The sequence below is a fragment of the Nycticebus coucang genome, chromosome 23 (genome assembly GCF_027406575.1).
Source record: "Nycticebus coucang isolate mNycCou1 chromosome 23, mNycCou1.pri, whole genome shotgun sequence".
Classification (NCBI taxonomy): Eukaryota; Metazoa; Chordata; class Mammalia; order Primates; family Lorisidae; genus Nycticebus; species Nycticebus coucang.
The window spans coordinates 37,254,465-37,278,857 of record NC_069802.1 but is presented as its reverse complement, the minus strand read 5'-3'; the positions used below and the strand labels follow the sequence as shown (position 1 = coordinate 37,278,857).

Below are 24,393 nucleotides of genomic sequence, written 5' to 3'. Positions count from 1 at the left end.
AGGGTGAAATGGAGACTCTCCTTTGATAAAGAAATGTCAGTGGTCTCTGCCATCATTGTCCATGTTGATGGGGCCAGACACTGTGTACCCACTGCCCGCTTCCAGCAGACACACTTGGGGCTCAAACCCAGAACACAGAAGGCGCTCGTCATTGACTCAGATGGTTGGGCAGAGCAGAAGAGAGAAACTGAAATTCTCACTTGTTCAGATGCTAGAGAATCTAGTAACCCTGAATCAATATTCTCCCTGGTATCCTGCCAGTTTCCTAAGAGGGTTATTTAAGTGGAAAGTGAAATGTTCCTGGCTTCTGTTTGGAATGACCTAGATGTTGTGTGTGAGACCAGAGCCCAGAAGGGCCGCTCTCCTGTATGGGTCCTCTGGGTTCTCCCTATCAGTGCCGCTCTCAAGGGATTGCGTTTCCCTTGCCACAAGGCTGCCCTGGGCAGTGACTGCCAATGTCTGTGCCTCCTCCCTTCCAGCAAGAGCTTACTAGGAAAGCCCCCAGGCTCAAGTTATCTTAGGTTTCTGGAAACCTTCTGAAGGGCTCTCTGAAGGGCCAGCCATCATTTAATGGCCAGTCACTTCTGGAGTCCAGGTTCCAGCAAAGGGATCTTATGGGACTGCAGTGGTGGTTGCTCTGCTTAGCAAAAATGTGAGTTCCATATGTTCAGTTGGACCTGGATGTTCGTAAGTACACCACAGAGGCCTGCCCTCCTTTGGTCTTCCATAAAACCTCGTTTTAGAAAAACTTTTGCAAATTATGAAGTTTAAACTATTTGAAGCCAAATGACTCGTCCTGTTCCAGTGCAACAGCCTGCTGTGACTTGACTGCCTCTTCTCTTTCATTTTGCAGATGATGTCTTTCTGCCCAAAGACATCGACCTAGACAGTGTGGATATGGATGAGACAGAGAGGGAAGTGGAGTATTTCAAAAGGTAAACGTGAGGCCTGCGCGTGGAGGCAGTGGTGATGGTGTGGTTGCCGGACGTGGTGGGTTTTCTCTGTGTCCCTGCCCCTGGTCTGGGACGTCTGTCCCTTTAGCAATCCTCACAGCCTGGCCCTGAATACCCTGCTAGTGGCATGGGCCTGCCACATGTTTCGCTTGCACCGGCAGCTCAGTTGCACTCAGTTGTGCTCAGTCACTTCTCCCTCCCCACATACTCAAAGAATAGGTGGTGGCTGGGGCTGTGGGGGTGGTCCTGGACTGGCAGCGACACACTCCCTGACTTAACAGGCTGAATCCCACTGAGGGACATCACGGGTGTTCTGACAGGTGACCCAGATGTGTGCTGATGTTGCAGCATGCAGACGTGCCATGCTTTAAGGATAAAAGTAGCATTTTATGTCTTTTATTTTAGCAAAGACGGAGTCTGGCTCTTACTCAGGTTGGTCTTGAAATCGTGAACTCAAGGGATCCTCCCTCCTCAGCCTTCCACAGTGCTGGGATTATAGATGTGAGCCACCACACCTGGCCAAAAAAGTAACAGTTTAGATATATTCTCAGTTTTCCTGATGGGCAGGCTTTAATCAGGACCATGTTCAATATTGTGTCGTGTAGGCTGGGTGAGGCAGCTCACGCTGTAATCCCAGCACTTCTGGAGGCTGAAGTAGGAGGATCACTTGAGGCCAGGAGTCTGAGATCAGCTTTAAGGGACCCTATCTCTACAAAAAAAGTTTTAAATTAGCCAGGCATGGTGGCAGACAGACATCTATAATCTCAGCTACTCAGGAGGATTGTTTGAGCCCAGGAGTTGAGGTTGCTGTGAGCTATGATGACACCATGGCATTATACCCAGGGTAATATATTGACACTCTTATGTCAGAATAATAATAATAATAATATTTCATGTACTTTGCAAATTATGGCAACAAAAATTTATTTGTAAGCTCCTTGGGCCAGGCATAGTGGCTCATGCCTATAATCTCAGCACCTTGGGAGGCTGATGTAGAAGGATCACTTGAAGCCAGGAGTTAGATACCAGCCTAGGCAACATAGTGAGACACCATCTCTACAAAATAATTAAAAATTAGGAGAGCAGGCTTGCTGCCTGTAGCTTGGTGGCTAGGGCATCAGTCACATACACCGGAGCTGGTGGGTTTGAATCCAGCCCAGGCCTGCCAAACAACAACAGAAAATAGCCAGGTATTGTTGTGGGTGCTTGCAGTCCCAGCTACTTGGGAGGCTGAGGCAAGAGAATCACTTAAGCCCCAAGAGTTTGAGGTTGCTGTGAGCTGTGATGCCACAGCACTCTACCCAGGGTGACAAAGTGAGACTCTTATCTCACCAAAAAAAAAAAAAAAGAAGAAGAAGAATTAGCAGAGCAGAATGGTGCGTGCCTGTAGACCTCAGCTGTTTAGGAAGCTGAAACAAGTAGATGGTTTGAAGTCAGGAGTTTGAGATTTATGATTATGCTGCTGCATCTCAGCCTGAGTAACAGAGTGAGACTCCATCTCTAAAAAAGTAAATGAATACACCTTGTTTTTTCTGTGGAAACACTTTAACCTCTTTGTTTCAAATAATGCACATAAAAGGAACAATGTGCAATGCAAACATTCATTAAATTGTGTCTGAAACCTTGTAAAACTCTAAATGTTTCTGGAAATTATATCTATTTCAATATAATTTATGTATACATACATATATATGTAGGTGAAATAAAACATTTACTAAAGTTAAACATTTTTTTCATAAAAACTTTTTTTTTTGAGACAGAGTCTCGCTATGTCGCCCTTGGTAGAGTGTCGTGGCATCACAGCTGACGGCAATCTCAAACTCTTGGGCTTAAGTGATTCTTTTGCCTCAGCCTCCCAAGTAGCTGGGACTACAAGCACCCACCACAACACTCAGCTATTTTTTTGTTATTGTTGTCATTGTTGGTTAGCAGGCCCTGGCCAGGTTTGAACCCACCAGCCCTGGTGCATGTGGCCAACGCCCTAACCACTGATCTATGGGCACCGAGCCCATAACAAAAACTGTTAACAAACCTGGACTAAAAGGGTACATCCTTAACATAATAAAGGGTAAAGGTATCCTTAACTCTTCAGTCAGGCTAGGCACAGCAGCTCACACCTATAATTCAGGAGACTGAGATAGGAGGATCACTTGAGGCTGCCAGGAGTTTGAGACCAGCCTGAGAAACATAGATGTTTGTCTGTACAAAAATACACAAATTATCTATGTGTGGTGGCACTTGTAGTCCCAGCTATTCAGAAGGCTAAGTCAGGAGCCCAGAAGTCTGTGTTTGCAGTGAGCTACTATGACACCACTGCATTCTATCCAGGGAAACAGCAAGACTTTGTCTTAAAAATAAAGCAACCACAAACTTCCAGCAAATGTCATATTTAACGTTGAGAAATTAAGAGTTGTCTCTTGAGATTAAGGGTACCTGTTACCACAACTGCTGTTTATAAAGCTATAAAGGGAAACAAATGGGTAAGTTTTAGAAGGAAGAAATAAAATTGTCATTATTCTTACATGATATGAATGTGTTTGTCCAAAATCTAGAAGAACATATAGGTAAATTACCTGAACTATTAAAAGGTAATAGTAAGGTAATTGGATACAAAGGCAGTACCTTGGATTCTACTTCTCATTTCATGGGTCTGAAGGGATGCCTTGTTCTCACGCACACACGCTGATCCACGCCCTTCTACTCCTTAAGGTATCTGTGATCTTACAACAAGCAGGAGAGGTCTGCAGGAAGTACCTGTCTCCTCCCCAAAGAAACAGACAAGAACTGAGCTGAGATTAGGTGGGGTAGGGGTTGGGACAGCCAAGAGCCTAGGTTTCCTACAGTTGCAGTGGGAATACTCTGGTATTTGGCCAGGAATACTTAAAGACAGATGTCAGGACATAGCTGCAGCTCAAGTGGCAGGGAGAGGAGGCTCACTCTGAAGCTGGGTTCCAAGGGCAAAGGCCCGAGTCAGGGTGCTTCTTAGAAGCAGGTAGAACTCTGCAGGGAAACTTTTCCCAGTCAGGTATGTAGGACTCTCATTCTGTAAAAGCATGCTTGTTTTCACAGAAAAAAATTTAAAAACCCAAGATTGATGGAAAACAATGGAACATCTGGAAATGAAAAATAATTGTTAAAATCAAGACTTTAATAGATAAATGATAGGTTAATTACTCTTGAAGAAGAAATTAGTTAACTGGAGAATATGTTTGAAAAATGTACCCAGAGGGCGGCGCCTGTGGCTCAAGCAGTAGGGCGCCGGTCCCATATGCCGGAGGTGGCAGGTTCAAACCCAGCCCTGGCCAAAAACCACAAAAAAAAGAAAAATGTACTCAGAATGTACTGAGATATCAGGAAAATAGAAAATATGAAAGAGAGGTTAAGAGAGGGAGGAACAGGTCTTCCAGAAAATATGAGAGAGAGGTCTAACACATTTGATTGGAGCTGCCTGTAAGAGAACGTGGGAAAAGGCAGTATTTAAAGAGATGGTGTGGTGGCTCACACCTATAATCCCAGCACTCTGGGAGGCCAAGGACGGTAAATGGCTTGAGTTTAGGAGTTTGAGACCAGCCTGAGCAAGATTGAGACCCTGTCTCTACTGAAAATAGAAAAACTAGCCAGGCGTCGTGGCAGGTGCCTGTAGTCCCAGCTACTCAGGAGGCTGAGGCACAAGGATTCTTGGGCCCAAGAGTTTGAGGTTGCTGTGAGCCATGACACCATGGCACTCTACCCGGGGTGACAGAGTGAGGGTTTATCTCAAAACAAAACAGAGATAGCACCTGAGGATTTTATGAAACTGAGACATGTGAATCTACAATTAAAAAACCATAAAACTGGGGCGGTGCCTGTGTCTCGGTGGGTAGGGCACCAGCCCCATATACCGAATATGGCGAGTTCAAACCCAGCTCTAGCCAAACTGCAACAAAAAATAGCTGGGCATTGTGGCAGGCGCCTGTAGTCCCAGCTACTCTGGAGGCTGAGGCAAGAGAATCACCTAACCCCAGGAGTTGGAGGTTGCTGTAAGCTATGACACCACAGCACTCTACCAATAAATGAGACTCTGTCTCAAAAAAAAAGAAAGAAAGTAAAAAACATAAAACTGGCTTGGTGGCCATAGCACAGTGGTTATGGCACCAGCCACATGCACCAAGGCTGTCGGGTTCAAACCTGGCCCAGGCCAGCTAAACAATGACAACTGCAACAACAACGAAAAGCCGGGCATTGCAGTGGGCACCTGTAGTCCCAGCTGCTTGGGAGGCTGAGGGAAGAGAATCATTTAAGCCCAAGAGTTTGAGGTTGCCGAGAACTATGACGCCACGGCACTGTACCCAGGGTGACCTAGTGAGACTGTCTCAAAAAAAAAAGAAAAGAAACCATAAAACTTGCCAACAGGATAAACAAAAATCCATTCTTTGATGTAGCATTTAAAACCCCAAAACAGAAGACACTGGAGCAACATTTACAAACCGGTCAGAGAAAATTGTCAGTCTAGGCTGGTCTCGGTGGCTTACGCCGAGCACTCTGGAGGCCTAAAAAGGAGGATTGCTTCAGGTTAGGAATTTGAGACCAGCCTGAGCAAGAGCAAGATCTCATCTCCAATAAAAATAGACAAACTAGGTGGCGCCCGTAGCTCCGTGGGTAGGCCGTTGGCCACATACACAGAGCCTGGCAGGTCCAAACCCAGCCCAGGTCAGCTAAAATCAACAATGACAGCTGTAACAAAAAAAAATAGCCAGCCATTGTGGCGGGCGCCTGTATTCCCACCTACTTAGGAGACTGAGTTAAGAGGACCTCTTGGGTGGCGCCTGTGGCTCAGTGAGTAGGACACCGGCCCCATATACCAAGGGTGGCGAGTTCAAACCCGGCCCCGGCCAAACTGCAGCAAAAAAATAGCCAGGCATTGTGGCAGGTGCCTGTAGTCCCAGCTACTCAGGAGACTGAGGCAAGAGAATCACCTAACCCTACGAGCTGGAGGTTGCTGTAGCTGTGACGCCACATCACTCTACTGAGGGTGACAAAGTGAGACTCCATCTCTTAAAAAAAAAAAAATAAAAATAAAAAAATAAACATTTGGGTGGCGCCTGTGGCTCAAGTGGTAGGGCACCGGTCCCATATGCTGGAGGTGGCGGGTTCAAACCCAGCCCCGGCCAAAAAAAAAAAAAAAAAGAGGACCTCTTGAGCCTAGGAGTTTGAGGTTGCTGTGAGCTGTGGTGCCACAGCACTCTACCGAGGGTGACAGAATAAAACTCTTGCTCGAACATAAACAAGTAAATAAAAATGAAAATAGGTGTGGTGGCACCTCCCAGCTACTCAGGAGGCTGAGGCAAGAGAATCACTTAGGTCCAGGAGTTTGAGGTTGCTGTGAGCTGTAACATTACAGCACTCTACCGAGGGCAACAAAGTGAGACACTATCTCAAAAAAAAAAGAGGTTCCGTGCCCATAGCTCAGTGGTTAGGGTACCAGCCACATACATCAAACCCAGCCCAGGCCTGATACACAGCAGTGACAACTACAACAAAAAAAAATAGCTGGGTGCTGTGGCAGGCGCCTGTAGTCCCAGCTACTTGGGAGGCTAAGGCAGAAGAATCACTTAAGCCCAAAAGGTTGAGGTTGCTGTGAGCTCTGACATGTCATTCTATCGAGGGCAACATAGTGAGACTCTTGTCTCAAAAAAATAAATAAAATACACTATTTGCTGCATTAATAAATTGAAGAATTAGAGATGAGGCATGGTGACTCATGTCTATAGTCCCAGCACTTTGGGCATCAAGGCAGGATAATTCCCTGAGTCCAAATATTCTAGTCCAGCTTGAGCAACCTAACAAGACCCCATCTCTAAAAACATTCACATATGTCTCAGCTGGGCATGGTTCTAGGTATTTATAGTCCCAGCTACTCAGGAAGCCGAGATAGAAGGATCACTTGAGTCAAGGAGTCTGGGCTGCAGTGAGTTGTGAATGTACAGCTGCGTTCTAGCTTGGGTGATAACATGATCTCTCTCTTAAAAAAGAAAAAAGGAGCTGTAATAGACAAAAGCTGGGAACAGCCCCAATTGATGAAGGGGTAGACAGACTGGTCCATGTGTTCACTGCTCTACAGTGAAGAGTCTGCTGCTGACAGCACCACAGGAGAGTCTGAGGAGCAGCCTTCCCAGTGACGGGCCAGGTCCTCCAAAGTACAGACTGTGTACTTCTGTTTACATGAAATTCTAGAGAATACAGATTATCTGTACAACATCTAAAATAGCATTGTTTGCCAAGCCAGGAAGGGGATTCATAGCAAAGGCAAGAAGAAATGTGGGGATTTTGTGGAACAGTTCTCCGTCTTGATTGAGGTGACGATTACTGGGATGTATACATTTGTCAGCTTTTATGAGCTCCACACTAACTGTTAATTTATTGTATATAAATCATAATGCAGTAGATTTTAAGATCTTTACTGTTCATAGCTATGTACATACATGTTAATAACATAAAGAAAAAAAGTCATTACCATCAAAAGCCCAGCAGGTGACTACTTAGGGGGGGCGGGGGCGGCTCCATATGCAGAAGGCAGGGACATGCCACCTGTGGCCCGGTTTGACTCTGGTGATACACAGTATTTGCATCATCATTATTTATGTTACACATTTATTTCCTTCATCCTTCTTAGATGTGTTGTACATTATACCACAAGAACAAAAATGTTGTCAAGATTCTCCTAAAAGGGGTGGCGCCTGTGGCTCAGGGAGTAGGCACCAGTCCCATATACTGAGGGTGACAGGTTCGAATGTGGCCCCAGCCAAAACTGCAACAACAACAAAAATAAATAATAAAAAAAGATTCTCCTAGTGGGCGGCGCCTGTGGCTCAGTGAGTAGGGCGCCGGCCCCATATACCGAGGGTGGTGGGTTCAAACCCGGCCCCGGCCAAACTGCAACCAAAAAAATAGCCGGGCGTTGTGGCAGGCGCCTGTAGTCCCAGCTACTTGGGAGGCTGAGGCAAGAGAATCGCTTAAGCCCAGGAGTTGGAGGTTGCTGTGAGCTGTGTGATGCCACGGCACTCTACCGAGGGCCATAAAGTGAGACTCTGTCTCTACAAAAAAAAAAAAAAAAAAAAAGATTCTCCTAGAAGAATGAAAACAACAGGGAAGACTACTTAAGTCATGGTTATTAAAATACTATAGTACTGGGTCAGAGTATGGCACCCAGAGACGCATACAGGACTTTGGTATCTGACGGCGGGAGGACTGGCAGATGACTGTGGAAATTTGAAAGAGTATTCATAAAGAGAACTGTGGTTTTAGTTATCTAAATGAGAAAAACCAAAATTGGATCTTCACCTTGCCACACTCAGAGGTCAATTCTTAGTAGGTTAAATTTGACATGTTAAAAGGAAACCTTTTAATTTGGATAAAAATAAAGTTGAATATCTTTCTGACCTCCTACTAGGGCAAGATTTCTTAAATTCCAAACTGGAAAATAAAAAATTGATATGTATGGCGGTGCCTGTAGCTCAGTGGGTAGGGCGCCAGCCCCATGTACCAAGGGTGGTGGGTCCAAACCCAGCCCGGACAAACTGCAAAACAAAAATACAGCCGGGCGTTGTGGCAGGCACCTGTAGTCCCAGCTCCTCCAGAGGCTGAGGCAAGAGAATCGCCTAAGCCCAGGAATTGGAGGTTGCTGTGAGCTATGCCACTACGGCACTCTACCGAGGGTGATAAAATGAGACTCGGTCTCAAAAAAAAAAAAAATTTTTTTTGATGTTACTTTTTTTCTTTTTTTTTTTTTTTGGCAGGGTCTCTCTTTGTTGCCCAGACTGGAGTGCAGTGGAATCATAATAGCTCACTGCAGCCTTAGACTCGTGGGCTCAAGTGATTCTCCTGCCTCAGCCTCCCAAGCAGCTGGCAATAAAAGTACTACACACCACCATGCCCAGCTAATGTTTGGATTTTTTTTATTATTATTTTTTTTTTTTGTAGAGATAGAGTCTCACTTTATGGCCCTCGGTAGAGTGCCATGGCATCACACAGCTCACAGCAACCTCCAACTCCTGGGCTTAAGCGATTCTCTTGCCTCAGCCTCCCGAGTAGCTGGGACTACCGGCGCCCGCCACAACGCCTGGCTATTTTTTGGTTGCAGTTCAGCCAAGGCCGGGTTTGAACCCGCCACCCTCGGTATATGGGGCCGGCGCCTTACCGACTGAGCCACAGGCGCCGCCATGTTTGTATTTTTTTATAGAGACAGGGTCTTGCTATGTTCCCCAGGCTGGTCTCCACTTCTGACCTCAAGCAATCCTCCTGCTCAGCGATCCAAAGTGCTAGGATTACAGGTGTGTGCCACCATGCCTGACCTGATATATCACTTTAAAATCAAGAATTTGATAGCTGGGCATTGTGGCGGGCACCTGTAGTCCCAGCTAGTTGGGAGGCTGAGGCAAGAGAATCGCTTAAGCCCAAGAGTTTGAGGTTGCTGTGAGCTGTGATGTCACAGCACTCTACCGAGGGCAACATAGTGAAACTCTGTCTCAAAAAAAAGAATTTGGGAGGGAGGTAAGATGGCATCAGTCACCCATTATCTCAGAAGAAAAAAGTTTCAAGAGAAAAAAACATAGTACAAGTATCATCCTGCAAGGAGAATGCTAGAACCCACCAGATGTCCCAGGGAGAAGTTGCAGAGCCCAACAAGAAGGAACAAGATTTTGGCAGAGATGGACCCTTGAGGAATTGGAGCTCGGTAAAAAGGGTAGGTGGGGGTGTTTATTTTCCCCTCACACATCTGACAGGCTGTAGGTTCCTGAGCTGTCAGAAGCCTCTCTTCTCTCTCAAGTCCACCCTTTGCTGCTGTCAGTGATCTGGGAGCCTCCTAAGAATAGCACAACTGCTTTTCCACCCACTGTTGAGTGCCTTTGTCCTCCCCAGGGAGCTTCCACACTTCAGTTACCTTGTCACTGACATTCCACATTCCCCAGTGCTCGCCTGGACTGCAGTAGGGGGAGGTATTGATTGGATCCTGGGGGAATTGTGTAAACCCAGAGCAGGCTGCCTTCCCCTGCTGATGCAGGTGGGGGCTGCTTTCACTCTGTGTGCCCAGCACTCCCAGGCTTCTGTGGAGAGTGGGGCTCACAACATTCCCCTTAGAAAACTGCAGCAGACCAGTTGGTGCTCAGATCATAAGCACCCTCCTGTTGGCCTTCATCAGCACTACCCACCTCGCCTCTGCAGCAGAGCTGAGTGGGCCCCAAAGGGGCACACCCTGCACTGGCACTTCACGGGCAGTTCGTGACCGGCACATCCCTACCTGTCACAGTCAGTCTAAAACTTGAGGGATCAGAATCCTGATCTTGTATGCCCAGGACTCAATCCTGTCATTCATGGGCATGGAGGAAAGATTTGTGAACTTCTCTAAAGAGGGGCAGGAGCCTGCTGGGCACCCTGAAAAAAAGAGTGCAGTCTGTGGCTGAACTCAGCTCATTTCTGCTGCTGAAGATCTGCTGGATAAGGGAAGAGGCAGGAGAGAAGCCCACTTGCACAGCTGGATGGGGAATTCCAGACTGCTCCTCCCCTCAAGCAGACTTCCTGGCTTGGTGTGCTGCCCCAGCCCCTCCCTGGTGTCTTTCCCCAGCGGACTGGGAGCCAACCCCTGCCGAGACAGCTCCTGTGGCCACCTCTATGGAGCCTGAGTGCAGGGAATGCAGGCTCTCAGGCCCAGCCCAGCCCTGTCTCATGCCCCCATCTGCCTCTTGTGCTGTGGTAGAACATGAGAAGGAATGACATGGGAACTCCACCTGGGACGTCTGAGTGCTTCTTCTCATTGACGAGCCAGACACAGGCCCCTAAAACACCAGCACTGTGGGCTCTGTACTGAAAGTACCACCTGATGGCAGAGAGATCAACTTGTACAGCCTATGACATGACAGCATTTGCTGATTTCAGTCACAGGGTTTGACCACGTACTGACTTGGAGATTAAACTGGATATCCCAGTACGATTCATACTATTTAGAAGTACCTGGGGCTGGGGAAAGAGAAAAGATACCACAGACCTCCATCTTCCCTTGATAAGAGGCAGGGAATATTCTCACACGTAGTACCCTGTCACTGCAGCCTGCAAATCACTAATGGTTGACAAAGCCACCAAAATAAGACTGTCTACACCCAAGGTGTTTGTTGGCAATGTAGGGCTTCCCTAGGGAGGCAAGTACTCCCCAAGCAAATCCTTACCCAAACTTAAGGAGGGTCACCGGGTGCCGTGGCTCACGCCTGTAATCCCGACACCAGGAGGCTGGGGCAGGAGAATTGCTTGAGCTGAGGAGTTTGAGACTTGTCTGAGAGAAAGTGAGACCCTGACTCAAAAGAGTGAAAAACCCAGCCAGGCTCTGTGGCAAGCATCTGTAATCCGAGCGGTTTCCAGAGGCTGAGGCACTTTGCCCACAGCCCAAGTCTGAGGTTACGGTGAGCTATGACGCCATTGCACTCTGCTCAGGGCATAGGATGGGACTCTGTCTCAACAACAAAAAAGGCGAGGGAATAAAAAAGAAAAAATAAAAGAGAAAATTGTGGGTGGCGCCTGTGGCTCCGTCAGTGGGGCACCGGCCCCATATACTGAGGGTGGCGGGTTCAAGCCCGGACCCGGCCAAACTGCAACCAAAAAATAGCCGGGTGTTGTGGCGGGCGCCTGTAGTCCCAGCTACTTGGGAGGCTGAGGCAAGAGAATTGCTTAAGCCCAGGAGATGGAGGTTGCTGTGAGCTGTGCGATGCCATGGCACTCTACCGAGGGCCATAAAGTGAGACTCTGTCTCTACAAAAAAAAAAGAAAAAATTGTTTAAAAGGGAGAGTCCCATCTAAGCAAAAGAAAATTCAAAGTCAAGAAGTAATACCTTCTTGGCTCGGCGTCTGTGGCTCAAGCAGCTAAGGCGCCAGCCACATATACCTGAGCTGGAGGGTTCGAATCCAGCCCAGGCCCGTCAAACAACAATGATAGCTACAACCAAAAAAAAAAATAATAATAGTTGTGCGTTTGTGGTGGGTGCCTATAGTCCCAGCAACTTGGGAGGTGGAGGCAGGAGAATTGCTTGAGCCCAGGAGTTGGAGGTTGCTGTGAGCTGTGATGCCACGGCACTCTACCCAGGGTGACAGCTTGAGGCTCTGTCTCAAAAAAAAAAAAAAAAAATGATAGCTTCTCCAGATGAGGAGTAAGCACTAGATGTATTGAAATTTATGGGGAAAGGAGCGTTGGGTTACTGAAATGACAGATAACAAATTCCAAATATGGTTTGTAAGATCTAAGAGAAAATGGAAAACCAACTCAAACCAGAAAAATAATTCAGGAATAAATGGAAAAAATTGAAGAGATGTTTAAAAAAGAAATAGAACATCTGGAAATGAACATTTCATTTGGAGAAATACAATACATAGTGAAAAGTTTTAAGAATAGACTGACCAAACAGAAGAAATTTCAGAGCTAGAAGACAGCTCTTTCGAAGTAACTTGGGCACCTGTAGCTCAATGATTAGGGCGCTGGCCACCTACACCAGGGCTGGCGGGTTCAAAGCCAGCCCCAGTCAGCTAAAACAACAATGATGTGCTCACTTCGGCAGCACATAATACTAAAATTGGAACGATAAAGAGATTAGCATGGCTTCTTGCGCAACTTGACACACAAATTCGTGAAGCGTTCCATATTTTTCTATAAAACCAGCATATGGTGCCCCATGATCACATTAATGTACACAGCTATGATTTAATAATAATTAAAAAAAAAAAAACAATGACAACTGCAACAAAAAAAACAACCAGGCATTGTGGTGGGCGCCTGTAGTCCCAGCTACTTGGGAGGCTGAGGCAAGAGAATCACTTAAGCCCAAGACTTTGAGGTTGCTGTGACCTGTGATGCCAAGGCACTCTACTAAGGGTGACAGAGTGAGACTTTGTCTCAAAAAAATAGAAAAACTAGCCAGGCGGGCGGCGCCTGTGGCTCAGTCGGTAAGGCGCCGGCCCCATATACCGAGGGTGGCGGGTTCAAACCCGGCCCCGGCTGAACTGCAACCAAAAAATAGCTGGGCGTTGTGGCAGGCGCCTGTAGTCCCAGCTACTCGGGAGGCTGAGGCAAGAGAATCGCTTAAGCCCAGGAGTTGGAGGTTGCTGTGAGCTGTATGATGCCACGGCACTCTACCCGAGGGCCATAAAGTGAGACTCTGTCTCTACAAAAAAAAAAAAACTAGCCAGGCATTGTGATGGGCTCCTGTAGTCCTAGCTACTCAGGAGGCTGAGACGGGAGGAATTGCTTGAGCCTAGGAGTTTGAGATTGCTCTAAGCTATGATGCCACGGCACTCTACCCCAGGGAGACTGAGTGAAACTCTGTCTCAAAAAAAAAAAAGAATCCATAACTGCCCAAGGTAATCTAAAGATTCAGTATAATTCCTATCAAAATATCAATGTCATGGGCAATACCTGTGGCTCAGTGGGTAGGGTGCCAGCTCCATATACCGAGGGTGGCAGGTTTGAACCCAGCTCCGGCCAAACTGCAGCAAAAAATAGCTGGGCGTTGTGGCCAATGCCTGTAGTCCCAGCTACTCAGGAGGCTCAGGCAAGAGAATCGCGTAAGCCCAGGAGTTGGAGGTTGCTGTGAGCTGTGATGCCACGGCATCTACCGAGGGCGAGAAAGACACTGTCTCTTTAAAAAAATATACGTCAATGTCATTTTCATGGTATTAGAGAAAACAACCCTAAAATTCATATGAAACAGAGTACAAATAACTAAAGCAATCAAAAAACAAGAAAAAGTTTGGCAGCTGCTCGGGAGGCTGAGGCAAGAGAATCGCGTAAGCCCAAGAGTTAGAGGTTGCTGTGAGCCGTGTGACCCCACGGCACTCTACCCGAGGGCGGTACAGTGAGACTCTGTCTCTACAAAAAAAAAAAAAACAAGAAAAAGGAGGAGTTAGTTTGGCCACTTTCAAATTGTGCTGTCAGGAAATGTTAACTAAAACAGGATAGTACTGGTGCAAAGGTAGACACAGAACCCAATGGGACAGAATTGAGAACCCAGAAATAAAGTCAAACACCTGCAGCTGACTGGCCTGTAACCGAGCAGACCGAGCACACACTGAGGAAAGGACACCCTGTTCCATACCTGGTATTAGATAACCTCATAAAAAGAATGAAACTAGATCTTTGTCTCATACCCAAAAAGATTACCTCCATAGCCGGGCGCTGTGGCAGGCATCGGGAGGCTGAGACAAGAGCATCGCCTAAGCCCAAGAGCTGGAGATTGCTGTGAGCTGTGACACCACGGCACTCTACCAAGGGCAACAAGATGAGACTCTGTCTCTAAAAAAAAAATTACCTCCAAATGGATTCAAGATTTAAATGTAAGATCTGAAACCCTCAAAATAGTAGAAGAAAACCTAAGAAAAACTATCTTCAACATGGACACAGAATTTATGACTAAGACCCAAGAAGCAAATGCAGCAAAAACAAGAATAAATGAGACTTAACTAAAAAGCTTTTACACAGCAAAAGGTATAATCAACAGAGTAGCCAATGGAACAGGAGAGAATTTTGCAAGCTGTACATCTGACAGAGGCCTAGTATCTAGAAGCTGTAAGGAACTCAAACAAGAAAACAAAAGCTTTATTAAAGGACTGGGCATGGTGGCTCACACCTATAATGCCATTACTCTGGGAGGATCACTTGAGGTTGAGAACAGCCTGAGCAAGAGCAAGACCATATCTCTACTAAAAATAGCCGGATGTGGTGGCAGGTGCCTATAACTACCCAGCTGTTCAGGAAGCTGAGGCAAGAGCATCACTGGGGCCCAGGAGTCTGAGGCTGCATTGAGCTACAATGATGTCACTGCACTGTGCACTATACCCAGCATGACTGAGACTCTTGTCTCAAAAAAAAAGGGGGACTGGGCTTAATGGCTCACACCTGTAGTCCCACAAGCTCAGAGCTGGGAGGATCCTTTGAGCTCAGGAGTTCAAAACTAGCCTGAGCAAGAGCTAGTTTCTACTAAACTGTCTCTACTAAAAATAAAAAAAACTGGTATCATGAAGGGCACCTGTAGTCCCAGCCACTTAAGAGGCTGAGGCAGGAGGACCACTTGAGCCCAAGAGTTTGAGGTTGTTGTGAGCTGTGACCGCATAGCACCTTCCCAAGGTAACAAAGGAAGATTGTCTCAAAAGAGAAAAGTCATAGATGAGTGTGGTGGCTCACACCCGTAATCCTAGCACTCTGGAGGCTGAGGTGCATGGATTGCTTGAACTCAGGAGTTTGAGACCAGCCCGAGCAAAAGCAAGACCCCATCTCTTAAAAATAGCTGGACGTAGGGCGGCGCCTGTGGCTCAGTGAGTAGGGCGCTGGCCCCATATGCCGAGGGTGGCGGGTTCAAACCCAGCCCCGGCCAAACTGCAAGAAAAAAATAGCCGGGCGTTGTGGCGGGCGCCTGTAGTCCCAGCTGCTCGGGAGGCTGAGGCAAGAGAATCGCGTAAGCCCAGGAGTTAGAGGTTGCTGTGAGCCGTGTGACGCCATGGCACTCTACCGAGGGCGGTACAGTGAGACTCTGTCTCTACAAAAAAAAAAAAAAAAAAAATAGCTGGACGTGGTGGTGGGTGCCTGTAGTCCCAGCTACTCGGGAGGCTGAGGAAAGAGAATTGAGAATTGCTTCAGCCCAGAAGTTGGAGGTTGCTGAGACACTTTTTTTTTTTTTCTGCAAAATAAAAAATAATAATAATGGCCAAGAAACATGAAAAAATGCTCGATATCACTTATTGTAAAGATAAGCAAATTAAACCACTTTACCTAATGGATGAGTGACAGCAATAATCTTTTCACATTTCAATCAAATTTCTGCTTATACAGATTAGATCCGAAATGATGAAGGCTTCAGAAATTGTGGAAAATGTAGGGGGCTTTGGAGGAGTGGCGGTTTGGAGACAGAGTCTCACTCTGTGGCCCAAGGCAGACAAGATGCATCATCACAGCTCATAGCAACCTCAAGCAATCCTCCTTCCTCAGCCTCCCCAGTAGCTGGGACTACAGGCACGAGCCCACCACCATGCCCAACTAGGTTTGTTTTGTTTTGGTGAAGACCAGGTTTTACTATGTTTCCCAGACTGGTCTGAAACTCCTGGGCTCAAGAGATCCTTCTGCCTCAGCATCCCCAATAGCTGAGACTACAGGCACCCACCAAGATGCATTTGTCAAGACCCGGTTTTGCTATTTGTCCTAGACTGGTCTCAAACTCCTGCCTCAAGTGATCGTCTTGCCTCGGCCTCTAAAAGTGCTGGAATTACAGGCATGAGCCACCGCACCTGGCCAAAGGAAAGGTGTTTGAAAGAAAATGTTCATTTTAATGCAAAAATCAGTCATTGTTGCCTGGGGAGCAGCGCAAAAGTGTAATTTTTTCAAAAGCTTTTTAGTGTGCAGTGAGGTTGTGATCTGGAGGCCCAGACTGTGAGTTGAGAGGCTGGCAGCTGGCCTGGGAGACCTGTGGGCCCGTGTGCTCAGGTGGCTTGCTCCTGAGAAGAGGGACTATCGCCTTCTCACCAGGATAAATTCTACTTTCAGTCACACTTGCTCGTGAATCCTGAAATAAGTTAGGATGGGCTGAAATCTCAGTGATTAACATGGACTAATGACTCATCTTTTTTTCTTTTTTTTTTTTTTTTAAGACAGCTTCAAGCTGTCACCCCGGGTAGAATGACGTGGCATCACAGCTCACAGCAACCTCAAACTTCTGAGCTTAAGCGATTCTCTTGCCTCAGCCTCCTAAGTACTGGGACTACAGGTGCCCACTATAACGCCCAACTGTTCTTGTTGTTGCAGTTATCATTGTTGTTTTAGCTGGCCCAGGCAAAGTTCAAACCCGCCAGCCTCAGTGTATGTGGCCAGCGCCCTATCCACTGAGCTACAGGCACACACACACACCCCACTTTTTTTTTTGACAGAGTCACTTTGTCCCCCTCAGTAGAGTGCCGTAGTATCATAGCTCACAGCAACCTCAAACTCCTAAGCTCAAGCGATCCTCCTGCCTCAGCCTCTCGAGTAGCTACAAGTGCCCTCCACCATGCCCAGCTAACTTTACTATTTTCAGTAGAGATGAGCTCTCGCTCTTGCTCAAGCTGGTCTTGAACTCCTGAGCTCAAAGAATCTACCTTGGCCTCCCAGAGTGCTAAGATCACAAGTGTTCCACCTTGCCCAGCTGAAGTCTCATGTTTAGTACTGAGACTGCCACAAGCTGCAGCTCAGACCCAGTCAACCCCCTGCTAGTATGTAACTCAAGAGATAAAATAATTTTTACATTTAAGTAGTTGGGGGAGAAACTATTTCACAACACATGAAAACTATATAAACTTAATATTTCACTGTACGTAAAGTTTCATTAGAACATAGATGTGCTGATGTGTTTTCTGGGCTGCTTTTGTAAGTTGAGCTGGTGCAAGAGACCCTGGAGGGCTGCTATTTCCTGTGACTCCGATGTAACACCTGCTGGTTAGTTGCAGCCCACACAGCCTCAGCTTGGCAGCCATCCCCGTAATAGCCCCCCAGGCTGAGCCAAGCTCAGGTCCAATTTTCTTCTATATTGTGGTTCTGCCTTCCCAGTTGTGGCTTACACAGGGTGCAAGAAGGGAGTTGCCGGGTTCCATGTGGTTCTCCAAGACTTGTCCCAGGGCCCTGCTTGGCTACTAGGCTGCAGTGGCCCTCCTTCCTCATACATTGGGCAGCATTTTGCCCTATGGGCCCTGTCTATGTCTGCAGAGCCACTCGGGTCTTGCCCCCTCTGCCATCAGCCACAGTCCTTTACTGCCTGAATAAGGTACCCTTTACTACCTGGACAGGCACATAAAGATGTTCAGGGTGGTGGCCACTGGCAGGGCCCAGCCAGACACTTTTGGTTTGGGTGGGTTTTTTTCCTTTGAGACAGAGTCTCACTTTGTCCCCCTTGGTAGAGTGCTATGGCATTATACTCCACAGCAACCTCAAACTCTTGGGCTCAAGTAATTCTCTTGCCTCAGCCTCCCAAATAGCTGGGACTACAGGTGCCCGCCTTAACACCCAGCTATTTTTAGAAACAAGATCTTGCTCTGGCTCAGCCTGGTCTCAAACCTGTGAGCTCAGGCAATCCACTTGCCTCGGCCTCCCAGAGTACTGGGATTACAGGCATGAGCCACTGCACCCAGCCCAGACAGGGCAATTTCGATTCTGTCACAACTTGCCTTGGGGGGTGGAAGCCTATATTCCCAATCTGGTGCCCCTACCCATGTTGCTTTTCTTCTTGGAACCTCAGCCAAGCTCATTCCCTGATGCTCAGGGTAGGAAGCGATGACTCAGCACCAGAGAACACAGGGCACGTGCCAGCATCCTGCGACCAAGCCTGTTGACCTTGTGAGGTACAAGGTGGAGGACTGCACCTGGACACTTTGAGATGTGCCCGGAGAACAGTGAAGAGCGAAGTTTCTAAAGCAAAAAGGAGGAATCGGAGGGAGTTTCACAAATGTGGTTCGTCAGGAATTCACAGTGCTTTGTGTGAATCACAGTGGTGGTGGCTGTTGTTGAACTACAGGGTGTGAGTTACAGTGTCCAGTAACTGTGTAGCCTTGGGTGCAGCACTCAGTCTGCAGCCCTCCAAGCAGGTGACTTCAGAGTGATCCCTTAGCTCAGGGTGGGTGGGGGGCACGTGATGCTGCCGCAGGTCCCTGTCTCCCTGGGCCAGGCGACTTAGAGGGCTCATGTTCCTCAGATTAAACATTTCTTTTCTTTCTCAGGATTGCCTCCCTCCCAAGGGTGCTTTCCCTTCCTCAGATGTGGCCAGTGGGGAGGCCTGGAGGGGACTGACCCCAACCCCCTCAGTGACCACCCCGGAGTTTCTAGCAAACAGCAGGAGGATGGTGGGCTCTCAGAGCCCTGGCTTAGGAGTACCTTTCCTTCAGTGACCGTTTGGCTTTTTGTCTCTGCAGGTTCTGCTTGGATTCTGCCAGACAGACCCGACAAAGACTGTCCATCAACTGGTCCAATTTTAGCTTGAAAAAAGCCACCTTTGCTGCCCACTGAAGGAGGCCGGCCTGGAGAGGGACGTGTGGGAGGCAGGCCAGGCTGTGCCACCCCAGAGCTGAGCCCATTGCTGACCTCCCCAGCCACGGAGCTCACCCAGGCCTGCGTGGGGCGGGCACCACCGTCTGAGACCCTAGACCAAGAACTTGCTGCCCGGCCCACGCTGTTAGCTCGTGTGCGTGTAGTCTGTGCGTGAGACCCCTCGATTGTAGCTCTGTGCTGTCGGATTGCAACAGTAGTTCCTGCCAAGTCCTCCCACCACCACGGCCTCGGAGGTCTGGGCTGTGGCCAGATAGGAGTTTGCATCTTCCACATGGTGCCGTCGCCTCTGCATCACACCCTGTCCTGTCATCTGTCCCACCGGGTGTTGGCCATCACTCAGCTCTCGTGTGCCCCTGCATCCACCTGAGGAGGGCTGGGCGGGGCAGGCCTCCTTCGCACTCCACAATCTGCCGTCAGAGTGTACACGTCGCGCTGTCTGTGTTTGACCCCCTGACTTGTAGCCAGCTTGTGTAAGATCCCTGCAGACAAGAAAGTTGAAAAACAAGAAACCCACCCAGTGCTCACACCATCAAGTCCGTTATAGAGTGTGCGACTGTGTTAACACGGAGGCCTGCCTGGCTACTTTTTTAACATATTGTTAAGTAATATTAAAATCATGTCTTTCTTTTTGAAAGATGGAATACATTAGTACAGCAGGAGACCTCGGCTGGTTCTTTCTGCTGGGGTGATGGGGCATGGTGGGAAGGGGCAAGTTGGTGATATGCCCCCCTTGGGGAGCCCCGGGCCACTGCCCTTGAAGCCATACCTGGTGCCCCCATCATCTGTGCCTGGCAGGTCTGCACACTGAGGCAGAGCAGGCGACAGTGGCTAGGCGAGTCATCAGAGTCTGCGTGCATAGTGCTGAGTGCTGTGGGGCAGCAGGGACAGTTTCCAATGAGGTGCCCAGGGGATACCCTGGGCCGAGGACATCTGATGAGGACATACCTGTTTAAAGAAGGCCAGGAGGCCCCTGCAGCATAAAGGTGAGGAGAAGGGTCAGCTCCAACCTCAGTAGGCAGGAGCCCTTCCACACTGGGGGCCATGTGAGCTACAGTAAGATGATAAATCACTGCATTCCAGCCTGGGTGACAGAGCAAGACCCTTTCTCTAAAAGAGAAAAAGAATTGTTGCTCAGTTTGGGGCCCTGGGAGGCTGAGGCTTTAGACCAGGAGTTTGAGACTATTCTGGGCAACATAGACCCTTTTTCTAAACACAGAGTAAGCCAGGTAATGACATTTGTGCAGATGAAAGAGTCAGATATCGATTTGAATTAGGAACAAAGTGAATAGTATTTAAAATGAAAAAAGGCCAGCCTGAGCAAGATCAAGACCCATCTCTACTAAAAATAGAAAAATTGGCCTGGCATTGTGGCAGACACTTGCAGTCCCAGCTACTCGGTAGGATGAGGCAAAAGGATCACTTAAACCCAAGAGTTTGAGGTTGCTGTGAACTGTGATACTATAGCACTCTACAGAGTGTGACAAAGTGGGACTCTGCCTCAGGAAAAAAAAATAATAATAATAATCCCATGCTGGGTGCAATGGCTCACACTTATAGTCCCAGCACTCTAGGAGGCTGAGACAGGTGGATTGCTTAAACTCAGGATTTGGAGACCAGCCTGAGCAAAAGCAAAACCCCATCTCTAGTAAAAATAGAAAAACTAGCCAGGCGTTGTGGCAGACACCTATAGTTCCAGCTACTGAGGAGGCTGAGACAAGATGATCACTTGAGCCCAGGAGTTTTTTTGCTCTTGTTTTTGTTTTTTTGGCTGGGGCCGGGTTTGAACCCACCACCTCCGGTATATGGGACCAGCACCCTACTCCTTGAGCCACAGGCACCGCCCGAGCCCAGGAGTTTGAGGTTGCTGTGAGCTATGACACCACGGGACTCTACCCAGGGTGACAGAGTGAGATTCTGTCTCAAAAACAAAAAAATTAATCCCAGCCTGGTCCCTTCTGAGACCTCTTTTGGCAATGTGTAGAAAGCTTACTCAGATCTGCCTCTTGGCATCTAGGCTCCACTTACCTCCTAAAACACTCCACAGCTCCTGCTGCTCCTAGCCTCGCAGTTAACCTGGCTCTGTGCACTCTGTAAGTATGTTTTCTCCCTGACTGAGGAGGGAAGGGCACAGCTGGGCTCTTAGCTGGGGAGAGGGGGGCCGAGCCAGCTTCTGGAAATTCCCTGTCAGTGAAGGCACAGGATTTCCTGAAGGACAGGGTGCAGGTGGGGAGGGGAGGATGGCACAGTGCACCCTGAGAGTAGACTGAGAATGTTGGGTACCCACTGTACAGTAGCTGAGATGCTGGACTTGGTTACAGCTACAGAAAGCCTCGCAGGGGGCCCCTCATATATGGGCCATGCAGGAGGAAGGACAGCACAGGGTCCCACCCTGGACCTGGGCTGCTGCCCCAGGAAGGAAAGCAGGGCTGAGACAGGCCCTGGGAGCCATCTGTGGAGAGAAAGAAGCTGCAGGTCCTGGCTGCCCCAGGGAGCAGGAAGTGGGGGGTCAGCCAGAGGAGGAGCAGGTTGAGGAGTTTCCTGTGTTTTGTTCAGGTAGGAAGAACAGCACATCCCTTTGCTAGGATGACTCAGCAAAGAGAGGTGGGTTGGCCATTGGCCTGTCCTCCCTGTGGGTGGTCTTGAAGCTGTGCTGGGGCTGGCCCTGCCTCTGGGCCTCAACTTTCTCACCTGCCCAGGCTGTGAGAAGAGCTGCAGGCCCCCAGCCCAGTCTGTCAGGGCCACTAGTGATGGTGGGGATGCAGGGTGCCCCAACATTGTGCAGCACACGGAGGCCCAGAGCCCAGGGTACCTCAGACGCCTGCTCCACAGGGCTACATGGGGCCCTCCCCAGCCCTGCTTGGCATACTCAGGTCCAGCCTCTCTGCCCTGTGGCCTGCAGTTTGTTGCCACAGACTCCCAGCCTTTGTTTTTGTCATCCTTTGGACAGAAATAACTTTCCCATGTTACCACCTGCCCTTCAGACACAGCCTGGAAGTTTCTCCATCCTTCTTCAATGGGGCATTGCTTTACATTTGCCCTCAGGAACAAAGAGGAAATGGTGGTGCGGTCTCCTGAGGATACCCGAACACCCCACCACCTTTGTCCTGGAGAGCCTGGTCACTCTGCATGTCCCATGGGCACCCCTGACTTCCCTGGAGCCTGGGCCTGAGGGATGGGCCCCCCTGCAGCACCACCCGTTCCTCCTGAGATCACTTCCTTGGTGGGAGGAAGCAGCCCTGGGGGGCCTCAGGCATTGACTCAGGAGCAGATCACATTTGAATGTTGCCTCTGTCACTTGGGGTTACAGGTTACTATCTCTTACTTGAAATGCTCGGGACCAAAAATGTTTCACTTTTTTGATTTTTTTGGATTTGGGAATATTTGCATTAGACTTAGCGGTTGAGTAGTATATTGGCAGTTAAGTTTTGAATTTTGGAGCATTTCAAATTAGGGACACTCAAACTGTAATAGTGATGAAATAACAATAGGTAGAAAGACATTAAAAACACTAAAAGCAGGGCTGCGCCTGTGGCTCAAAGGAGTTGGGTACCAGCCCTATATACCAGAGATGGCAGGTTCAAACCCGGCCCAGGCCAAAAACAAACAACAACAACAAAAAAAAAAAAAAAAACACTAAAAGCAAAGGGAATATTGTGGTACCAAAGTCAAGAGTTAATGCTGCTTCACCCCATTCCTGCGTGTGTGTGTGTGTGTGTGTGTGTTTGGTTAGTTGTGTGTTTAGTTAGTTGTGTGTGTGTGTGTGTGGTTGGTTAGTGGTGTGTGAGTGTGTGTGGGGGGTTAGTTGCATGTGTGGTTGATCAGTTGTGTGTGTGTGTGGTTGGTTAGTTGCGTGTGTGGTTGGTTAGTTGAGTGTGTGGTTATTTAGTTGCGTGTATGTGTGTGGGTTAGTTCCATGTGTGGTTGGTTAGTTGTGTGTGTGGTTGATCATTTGTGTGTGTGGTTGATCAGTTGTGTGTGTGGGGTTGGTTAGTTGCGTGTGTGGTTGATCAGTTGTGTGTGTGGGGTTGGTTAGTTGTGTATGTGGTTGGTTAGTCATGTGTGGTTGTGTGTGTGGTTAGTTGCATGTGTGGTTATTTAGTTGCATGTCTTTGTGGTTGGTTAGTTGCGTGTGTTGTGTTTTGAGAGATGGAATGTTGTTATATTGATAGGTTGGTTTCAAACTCCTGGCCTCAAGCAGTCCTCCCACCTTGGCCTTCTAACTTCTTTTTTTTTGGTTTTTGGCTGGGGCTAGGTTTGAACCCGCCACCTCCAACATATGGGACCGGCGCCCTACTCCTTGAGCCACAGGCGCCGCCCCACCTTGGCCTTCTAATACCAGGATCATTAATATATTTTTAAAAATAGAAAAAAAAATTTACGTTCCCATTGTTTCACTGTATTAAACACAAAACCTCTAAGTCATCACACAGAATGACAATAACTTGAGCTGAGGGTCATCTTTTCGGTCACAGAAGGTAAGCTTCCACTATCAAAATGCAAGGAAAAGCCGAGGTGCGGTGGTTCCTGCCTCCCCTCCCAGCACTTTGGGAAGCTGGTGGTGCCAGGAGGAGACCAGCCTCAACAACAGTGAGACCCCATTTCTACAAAAAATAGTAAAACTAGCTGGGCGTGATGGCCTGAGCCTGTAGTTCCAGTTAGTCTTGAGGTTGAAGCGGGAGGCTCAATTAACTTGAGCCCAGAAGTTTGAGGCTGCAGGGAGCTGTGTCCACTGCACTCCCTCCTTGACAGCACAGCCAGATTCTATCTCTTTAAAAAAAAAAAAACAGATTTGGGGGAAGCCCATAGCTCAGTGGCTAGGGTGCCAGCTACATGCTCTGGGGCTGGTGAGTTCAAACCCAGCCCAGGCCTGCTAAACAAACAAACAAACAAAAAATAACAACAAAAAAAAAACAATAGCCAGGTATTGTGGTGGGCACCTGTAGTCTCACTTACTTCAGAGGCTGAGGCAAGAGAATCACTTGAGCCCAAGAGTTTGAGGTTACTGTGAGCTATGATGCCATAGCACTGTACCAAGGATGACAAAGTGAGACTGTCTCAAAAAAATAAAAAATAAAAAGAACTGTCCTCTTAACATAAACAATTAATAAAATGGAGGCTTTTTTTTTTTTTTTTTTTTTGAGACAGAGTCTCACTATGTCGCCCTCAGTAGGCATCACAGCTCACAGCAACCTCAAATTCTTGAGCTTAAGTGATTCTCTTGCCTCAGCCTTCTAAATAGCCGGGGCTACAGACACCCACCACAACACCCGGCTATTTTTTTTTTTTTGTAGAGACAGAGTCTCACTTTATCGCCCTTGGTAGAGTGCTATGCCATCACAGCTCACAGCAACCTCCAGCTCTTGGGCT

General features: G+C 48.1%; 1 protein-coding gene and 1 non-coding gene across 12 annotated transcripts in view; both read left to right on the top strand.

Annotated features, from left to right (window-relative positions):
• Positions 1 to 19,685, top strand: part of FAM193A (family with sequence similarity 193 member A) — a 123,766-nt gene extending 104,081 nt beyond the window's left edge. For 4 of the 11 annotated variants that reach the window (XM_053577937.1, XM_053577940.1, XM_053577936.1 and 1 more), the window contains 3 exons: positions 854 to 935; positions 9,172 to 9,262; positions 18,891 to 19,685. In XM_053577937.1, the coding sequence (XP_053433912.1) occupies positions 854 to 935; positions 9,172 to 9,262; positions 18,891 to 18,953 (236 nt within the window). In that variant the 3' untranslated portion in view covers positions 18,954 to 19,685. Of the gene's footprint in view, positions 1 to 853; positions 936 to 9,171; positions 9,263 to 18,220 lie in introns of all 11 variants that reach the window. The other 7 variants (XM_053577944.1, XM_053577943.1, XM_053577941.1 and 4 more) reach the window with 4 other exon arrangements.
• On the top strand, positions 12,514 to 12,618 carry LOC128576140 (U6 spliceosomal RNA). The gene has a single exon (XR_008377254.1). It is a non-coding gene; the product is annotated as a U6 spliceosomal RNA (small nuclear RNA).
• Positions 19,686 to 24,393: the final 4,708 nt, after the last annotated feature.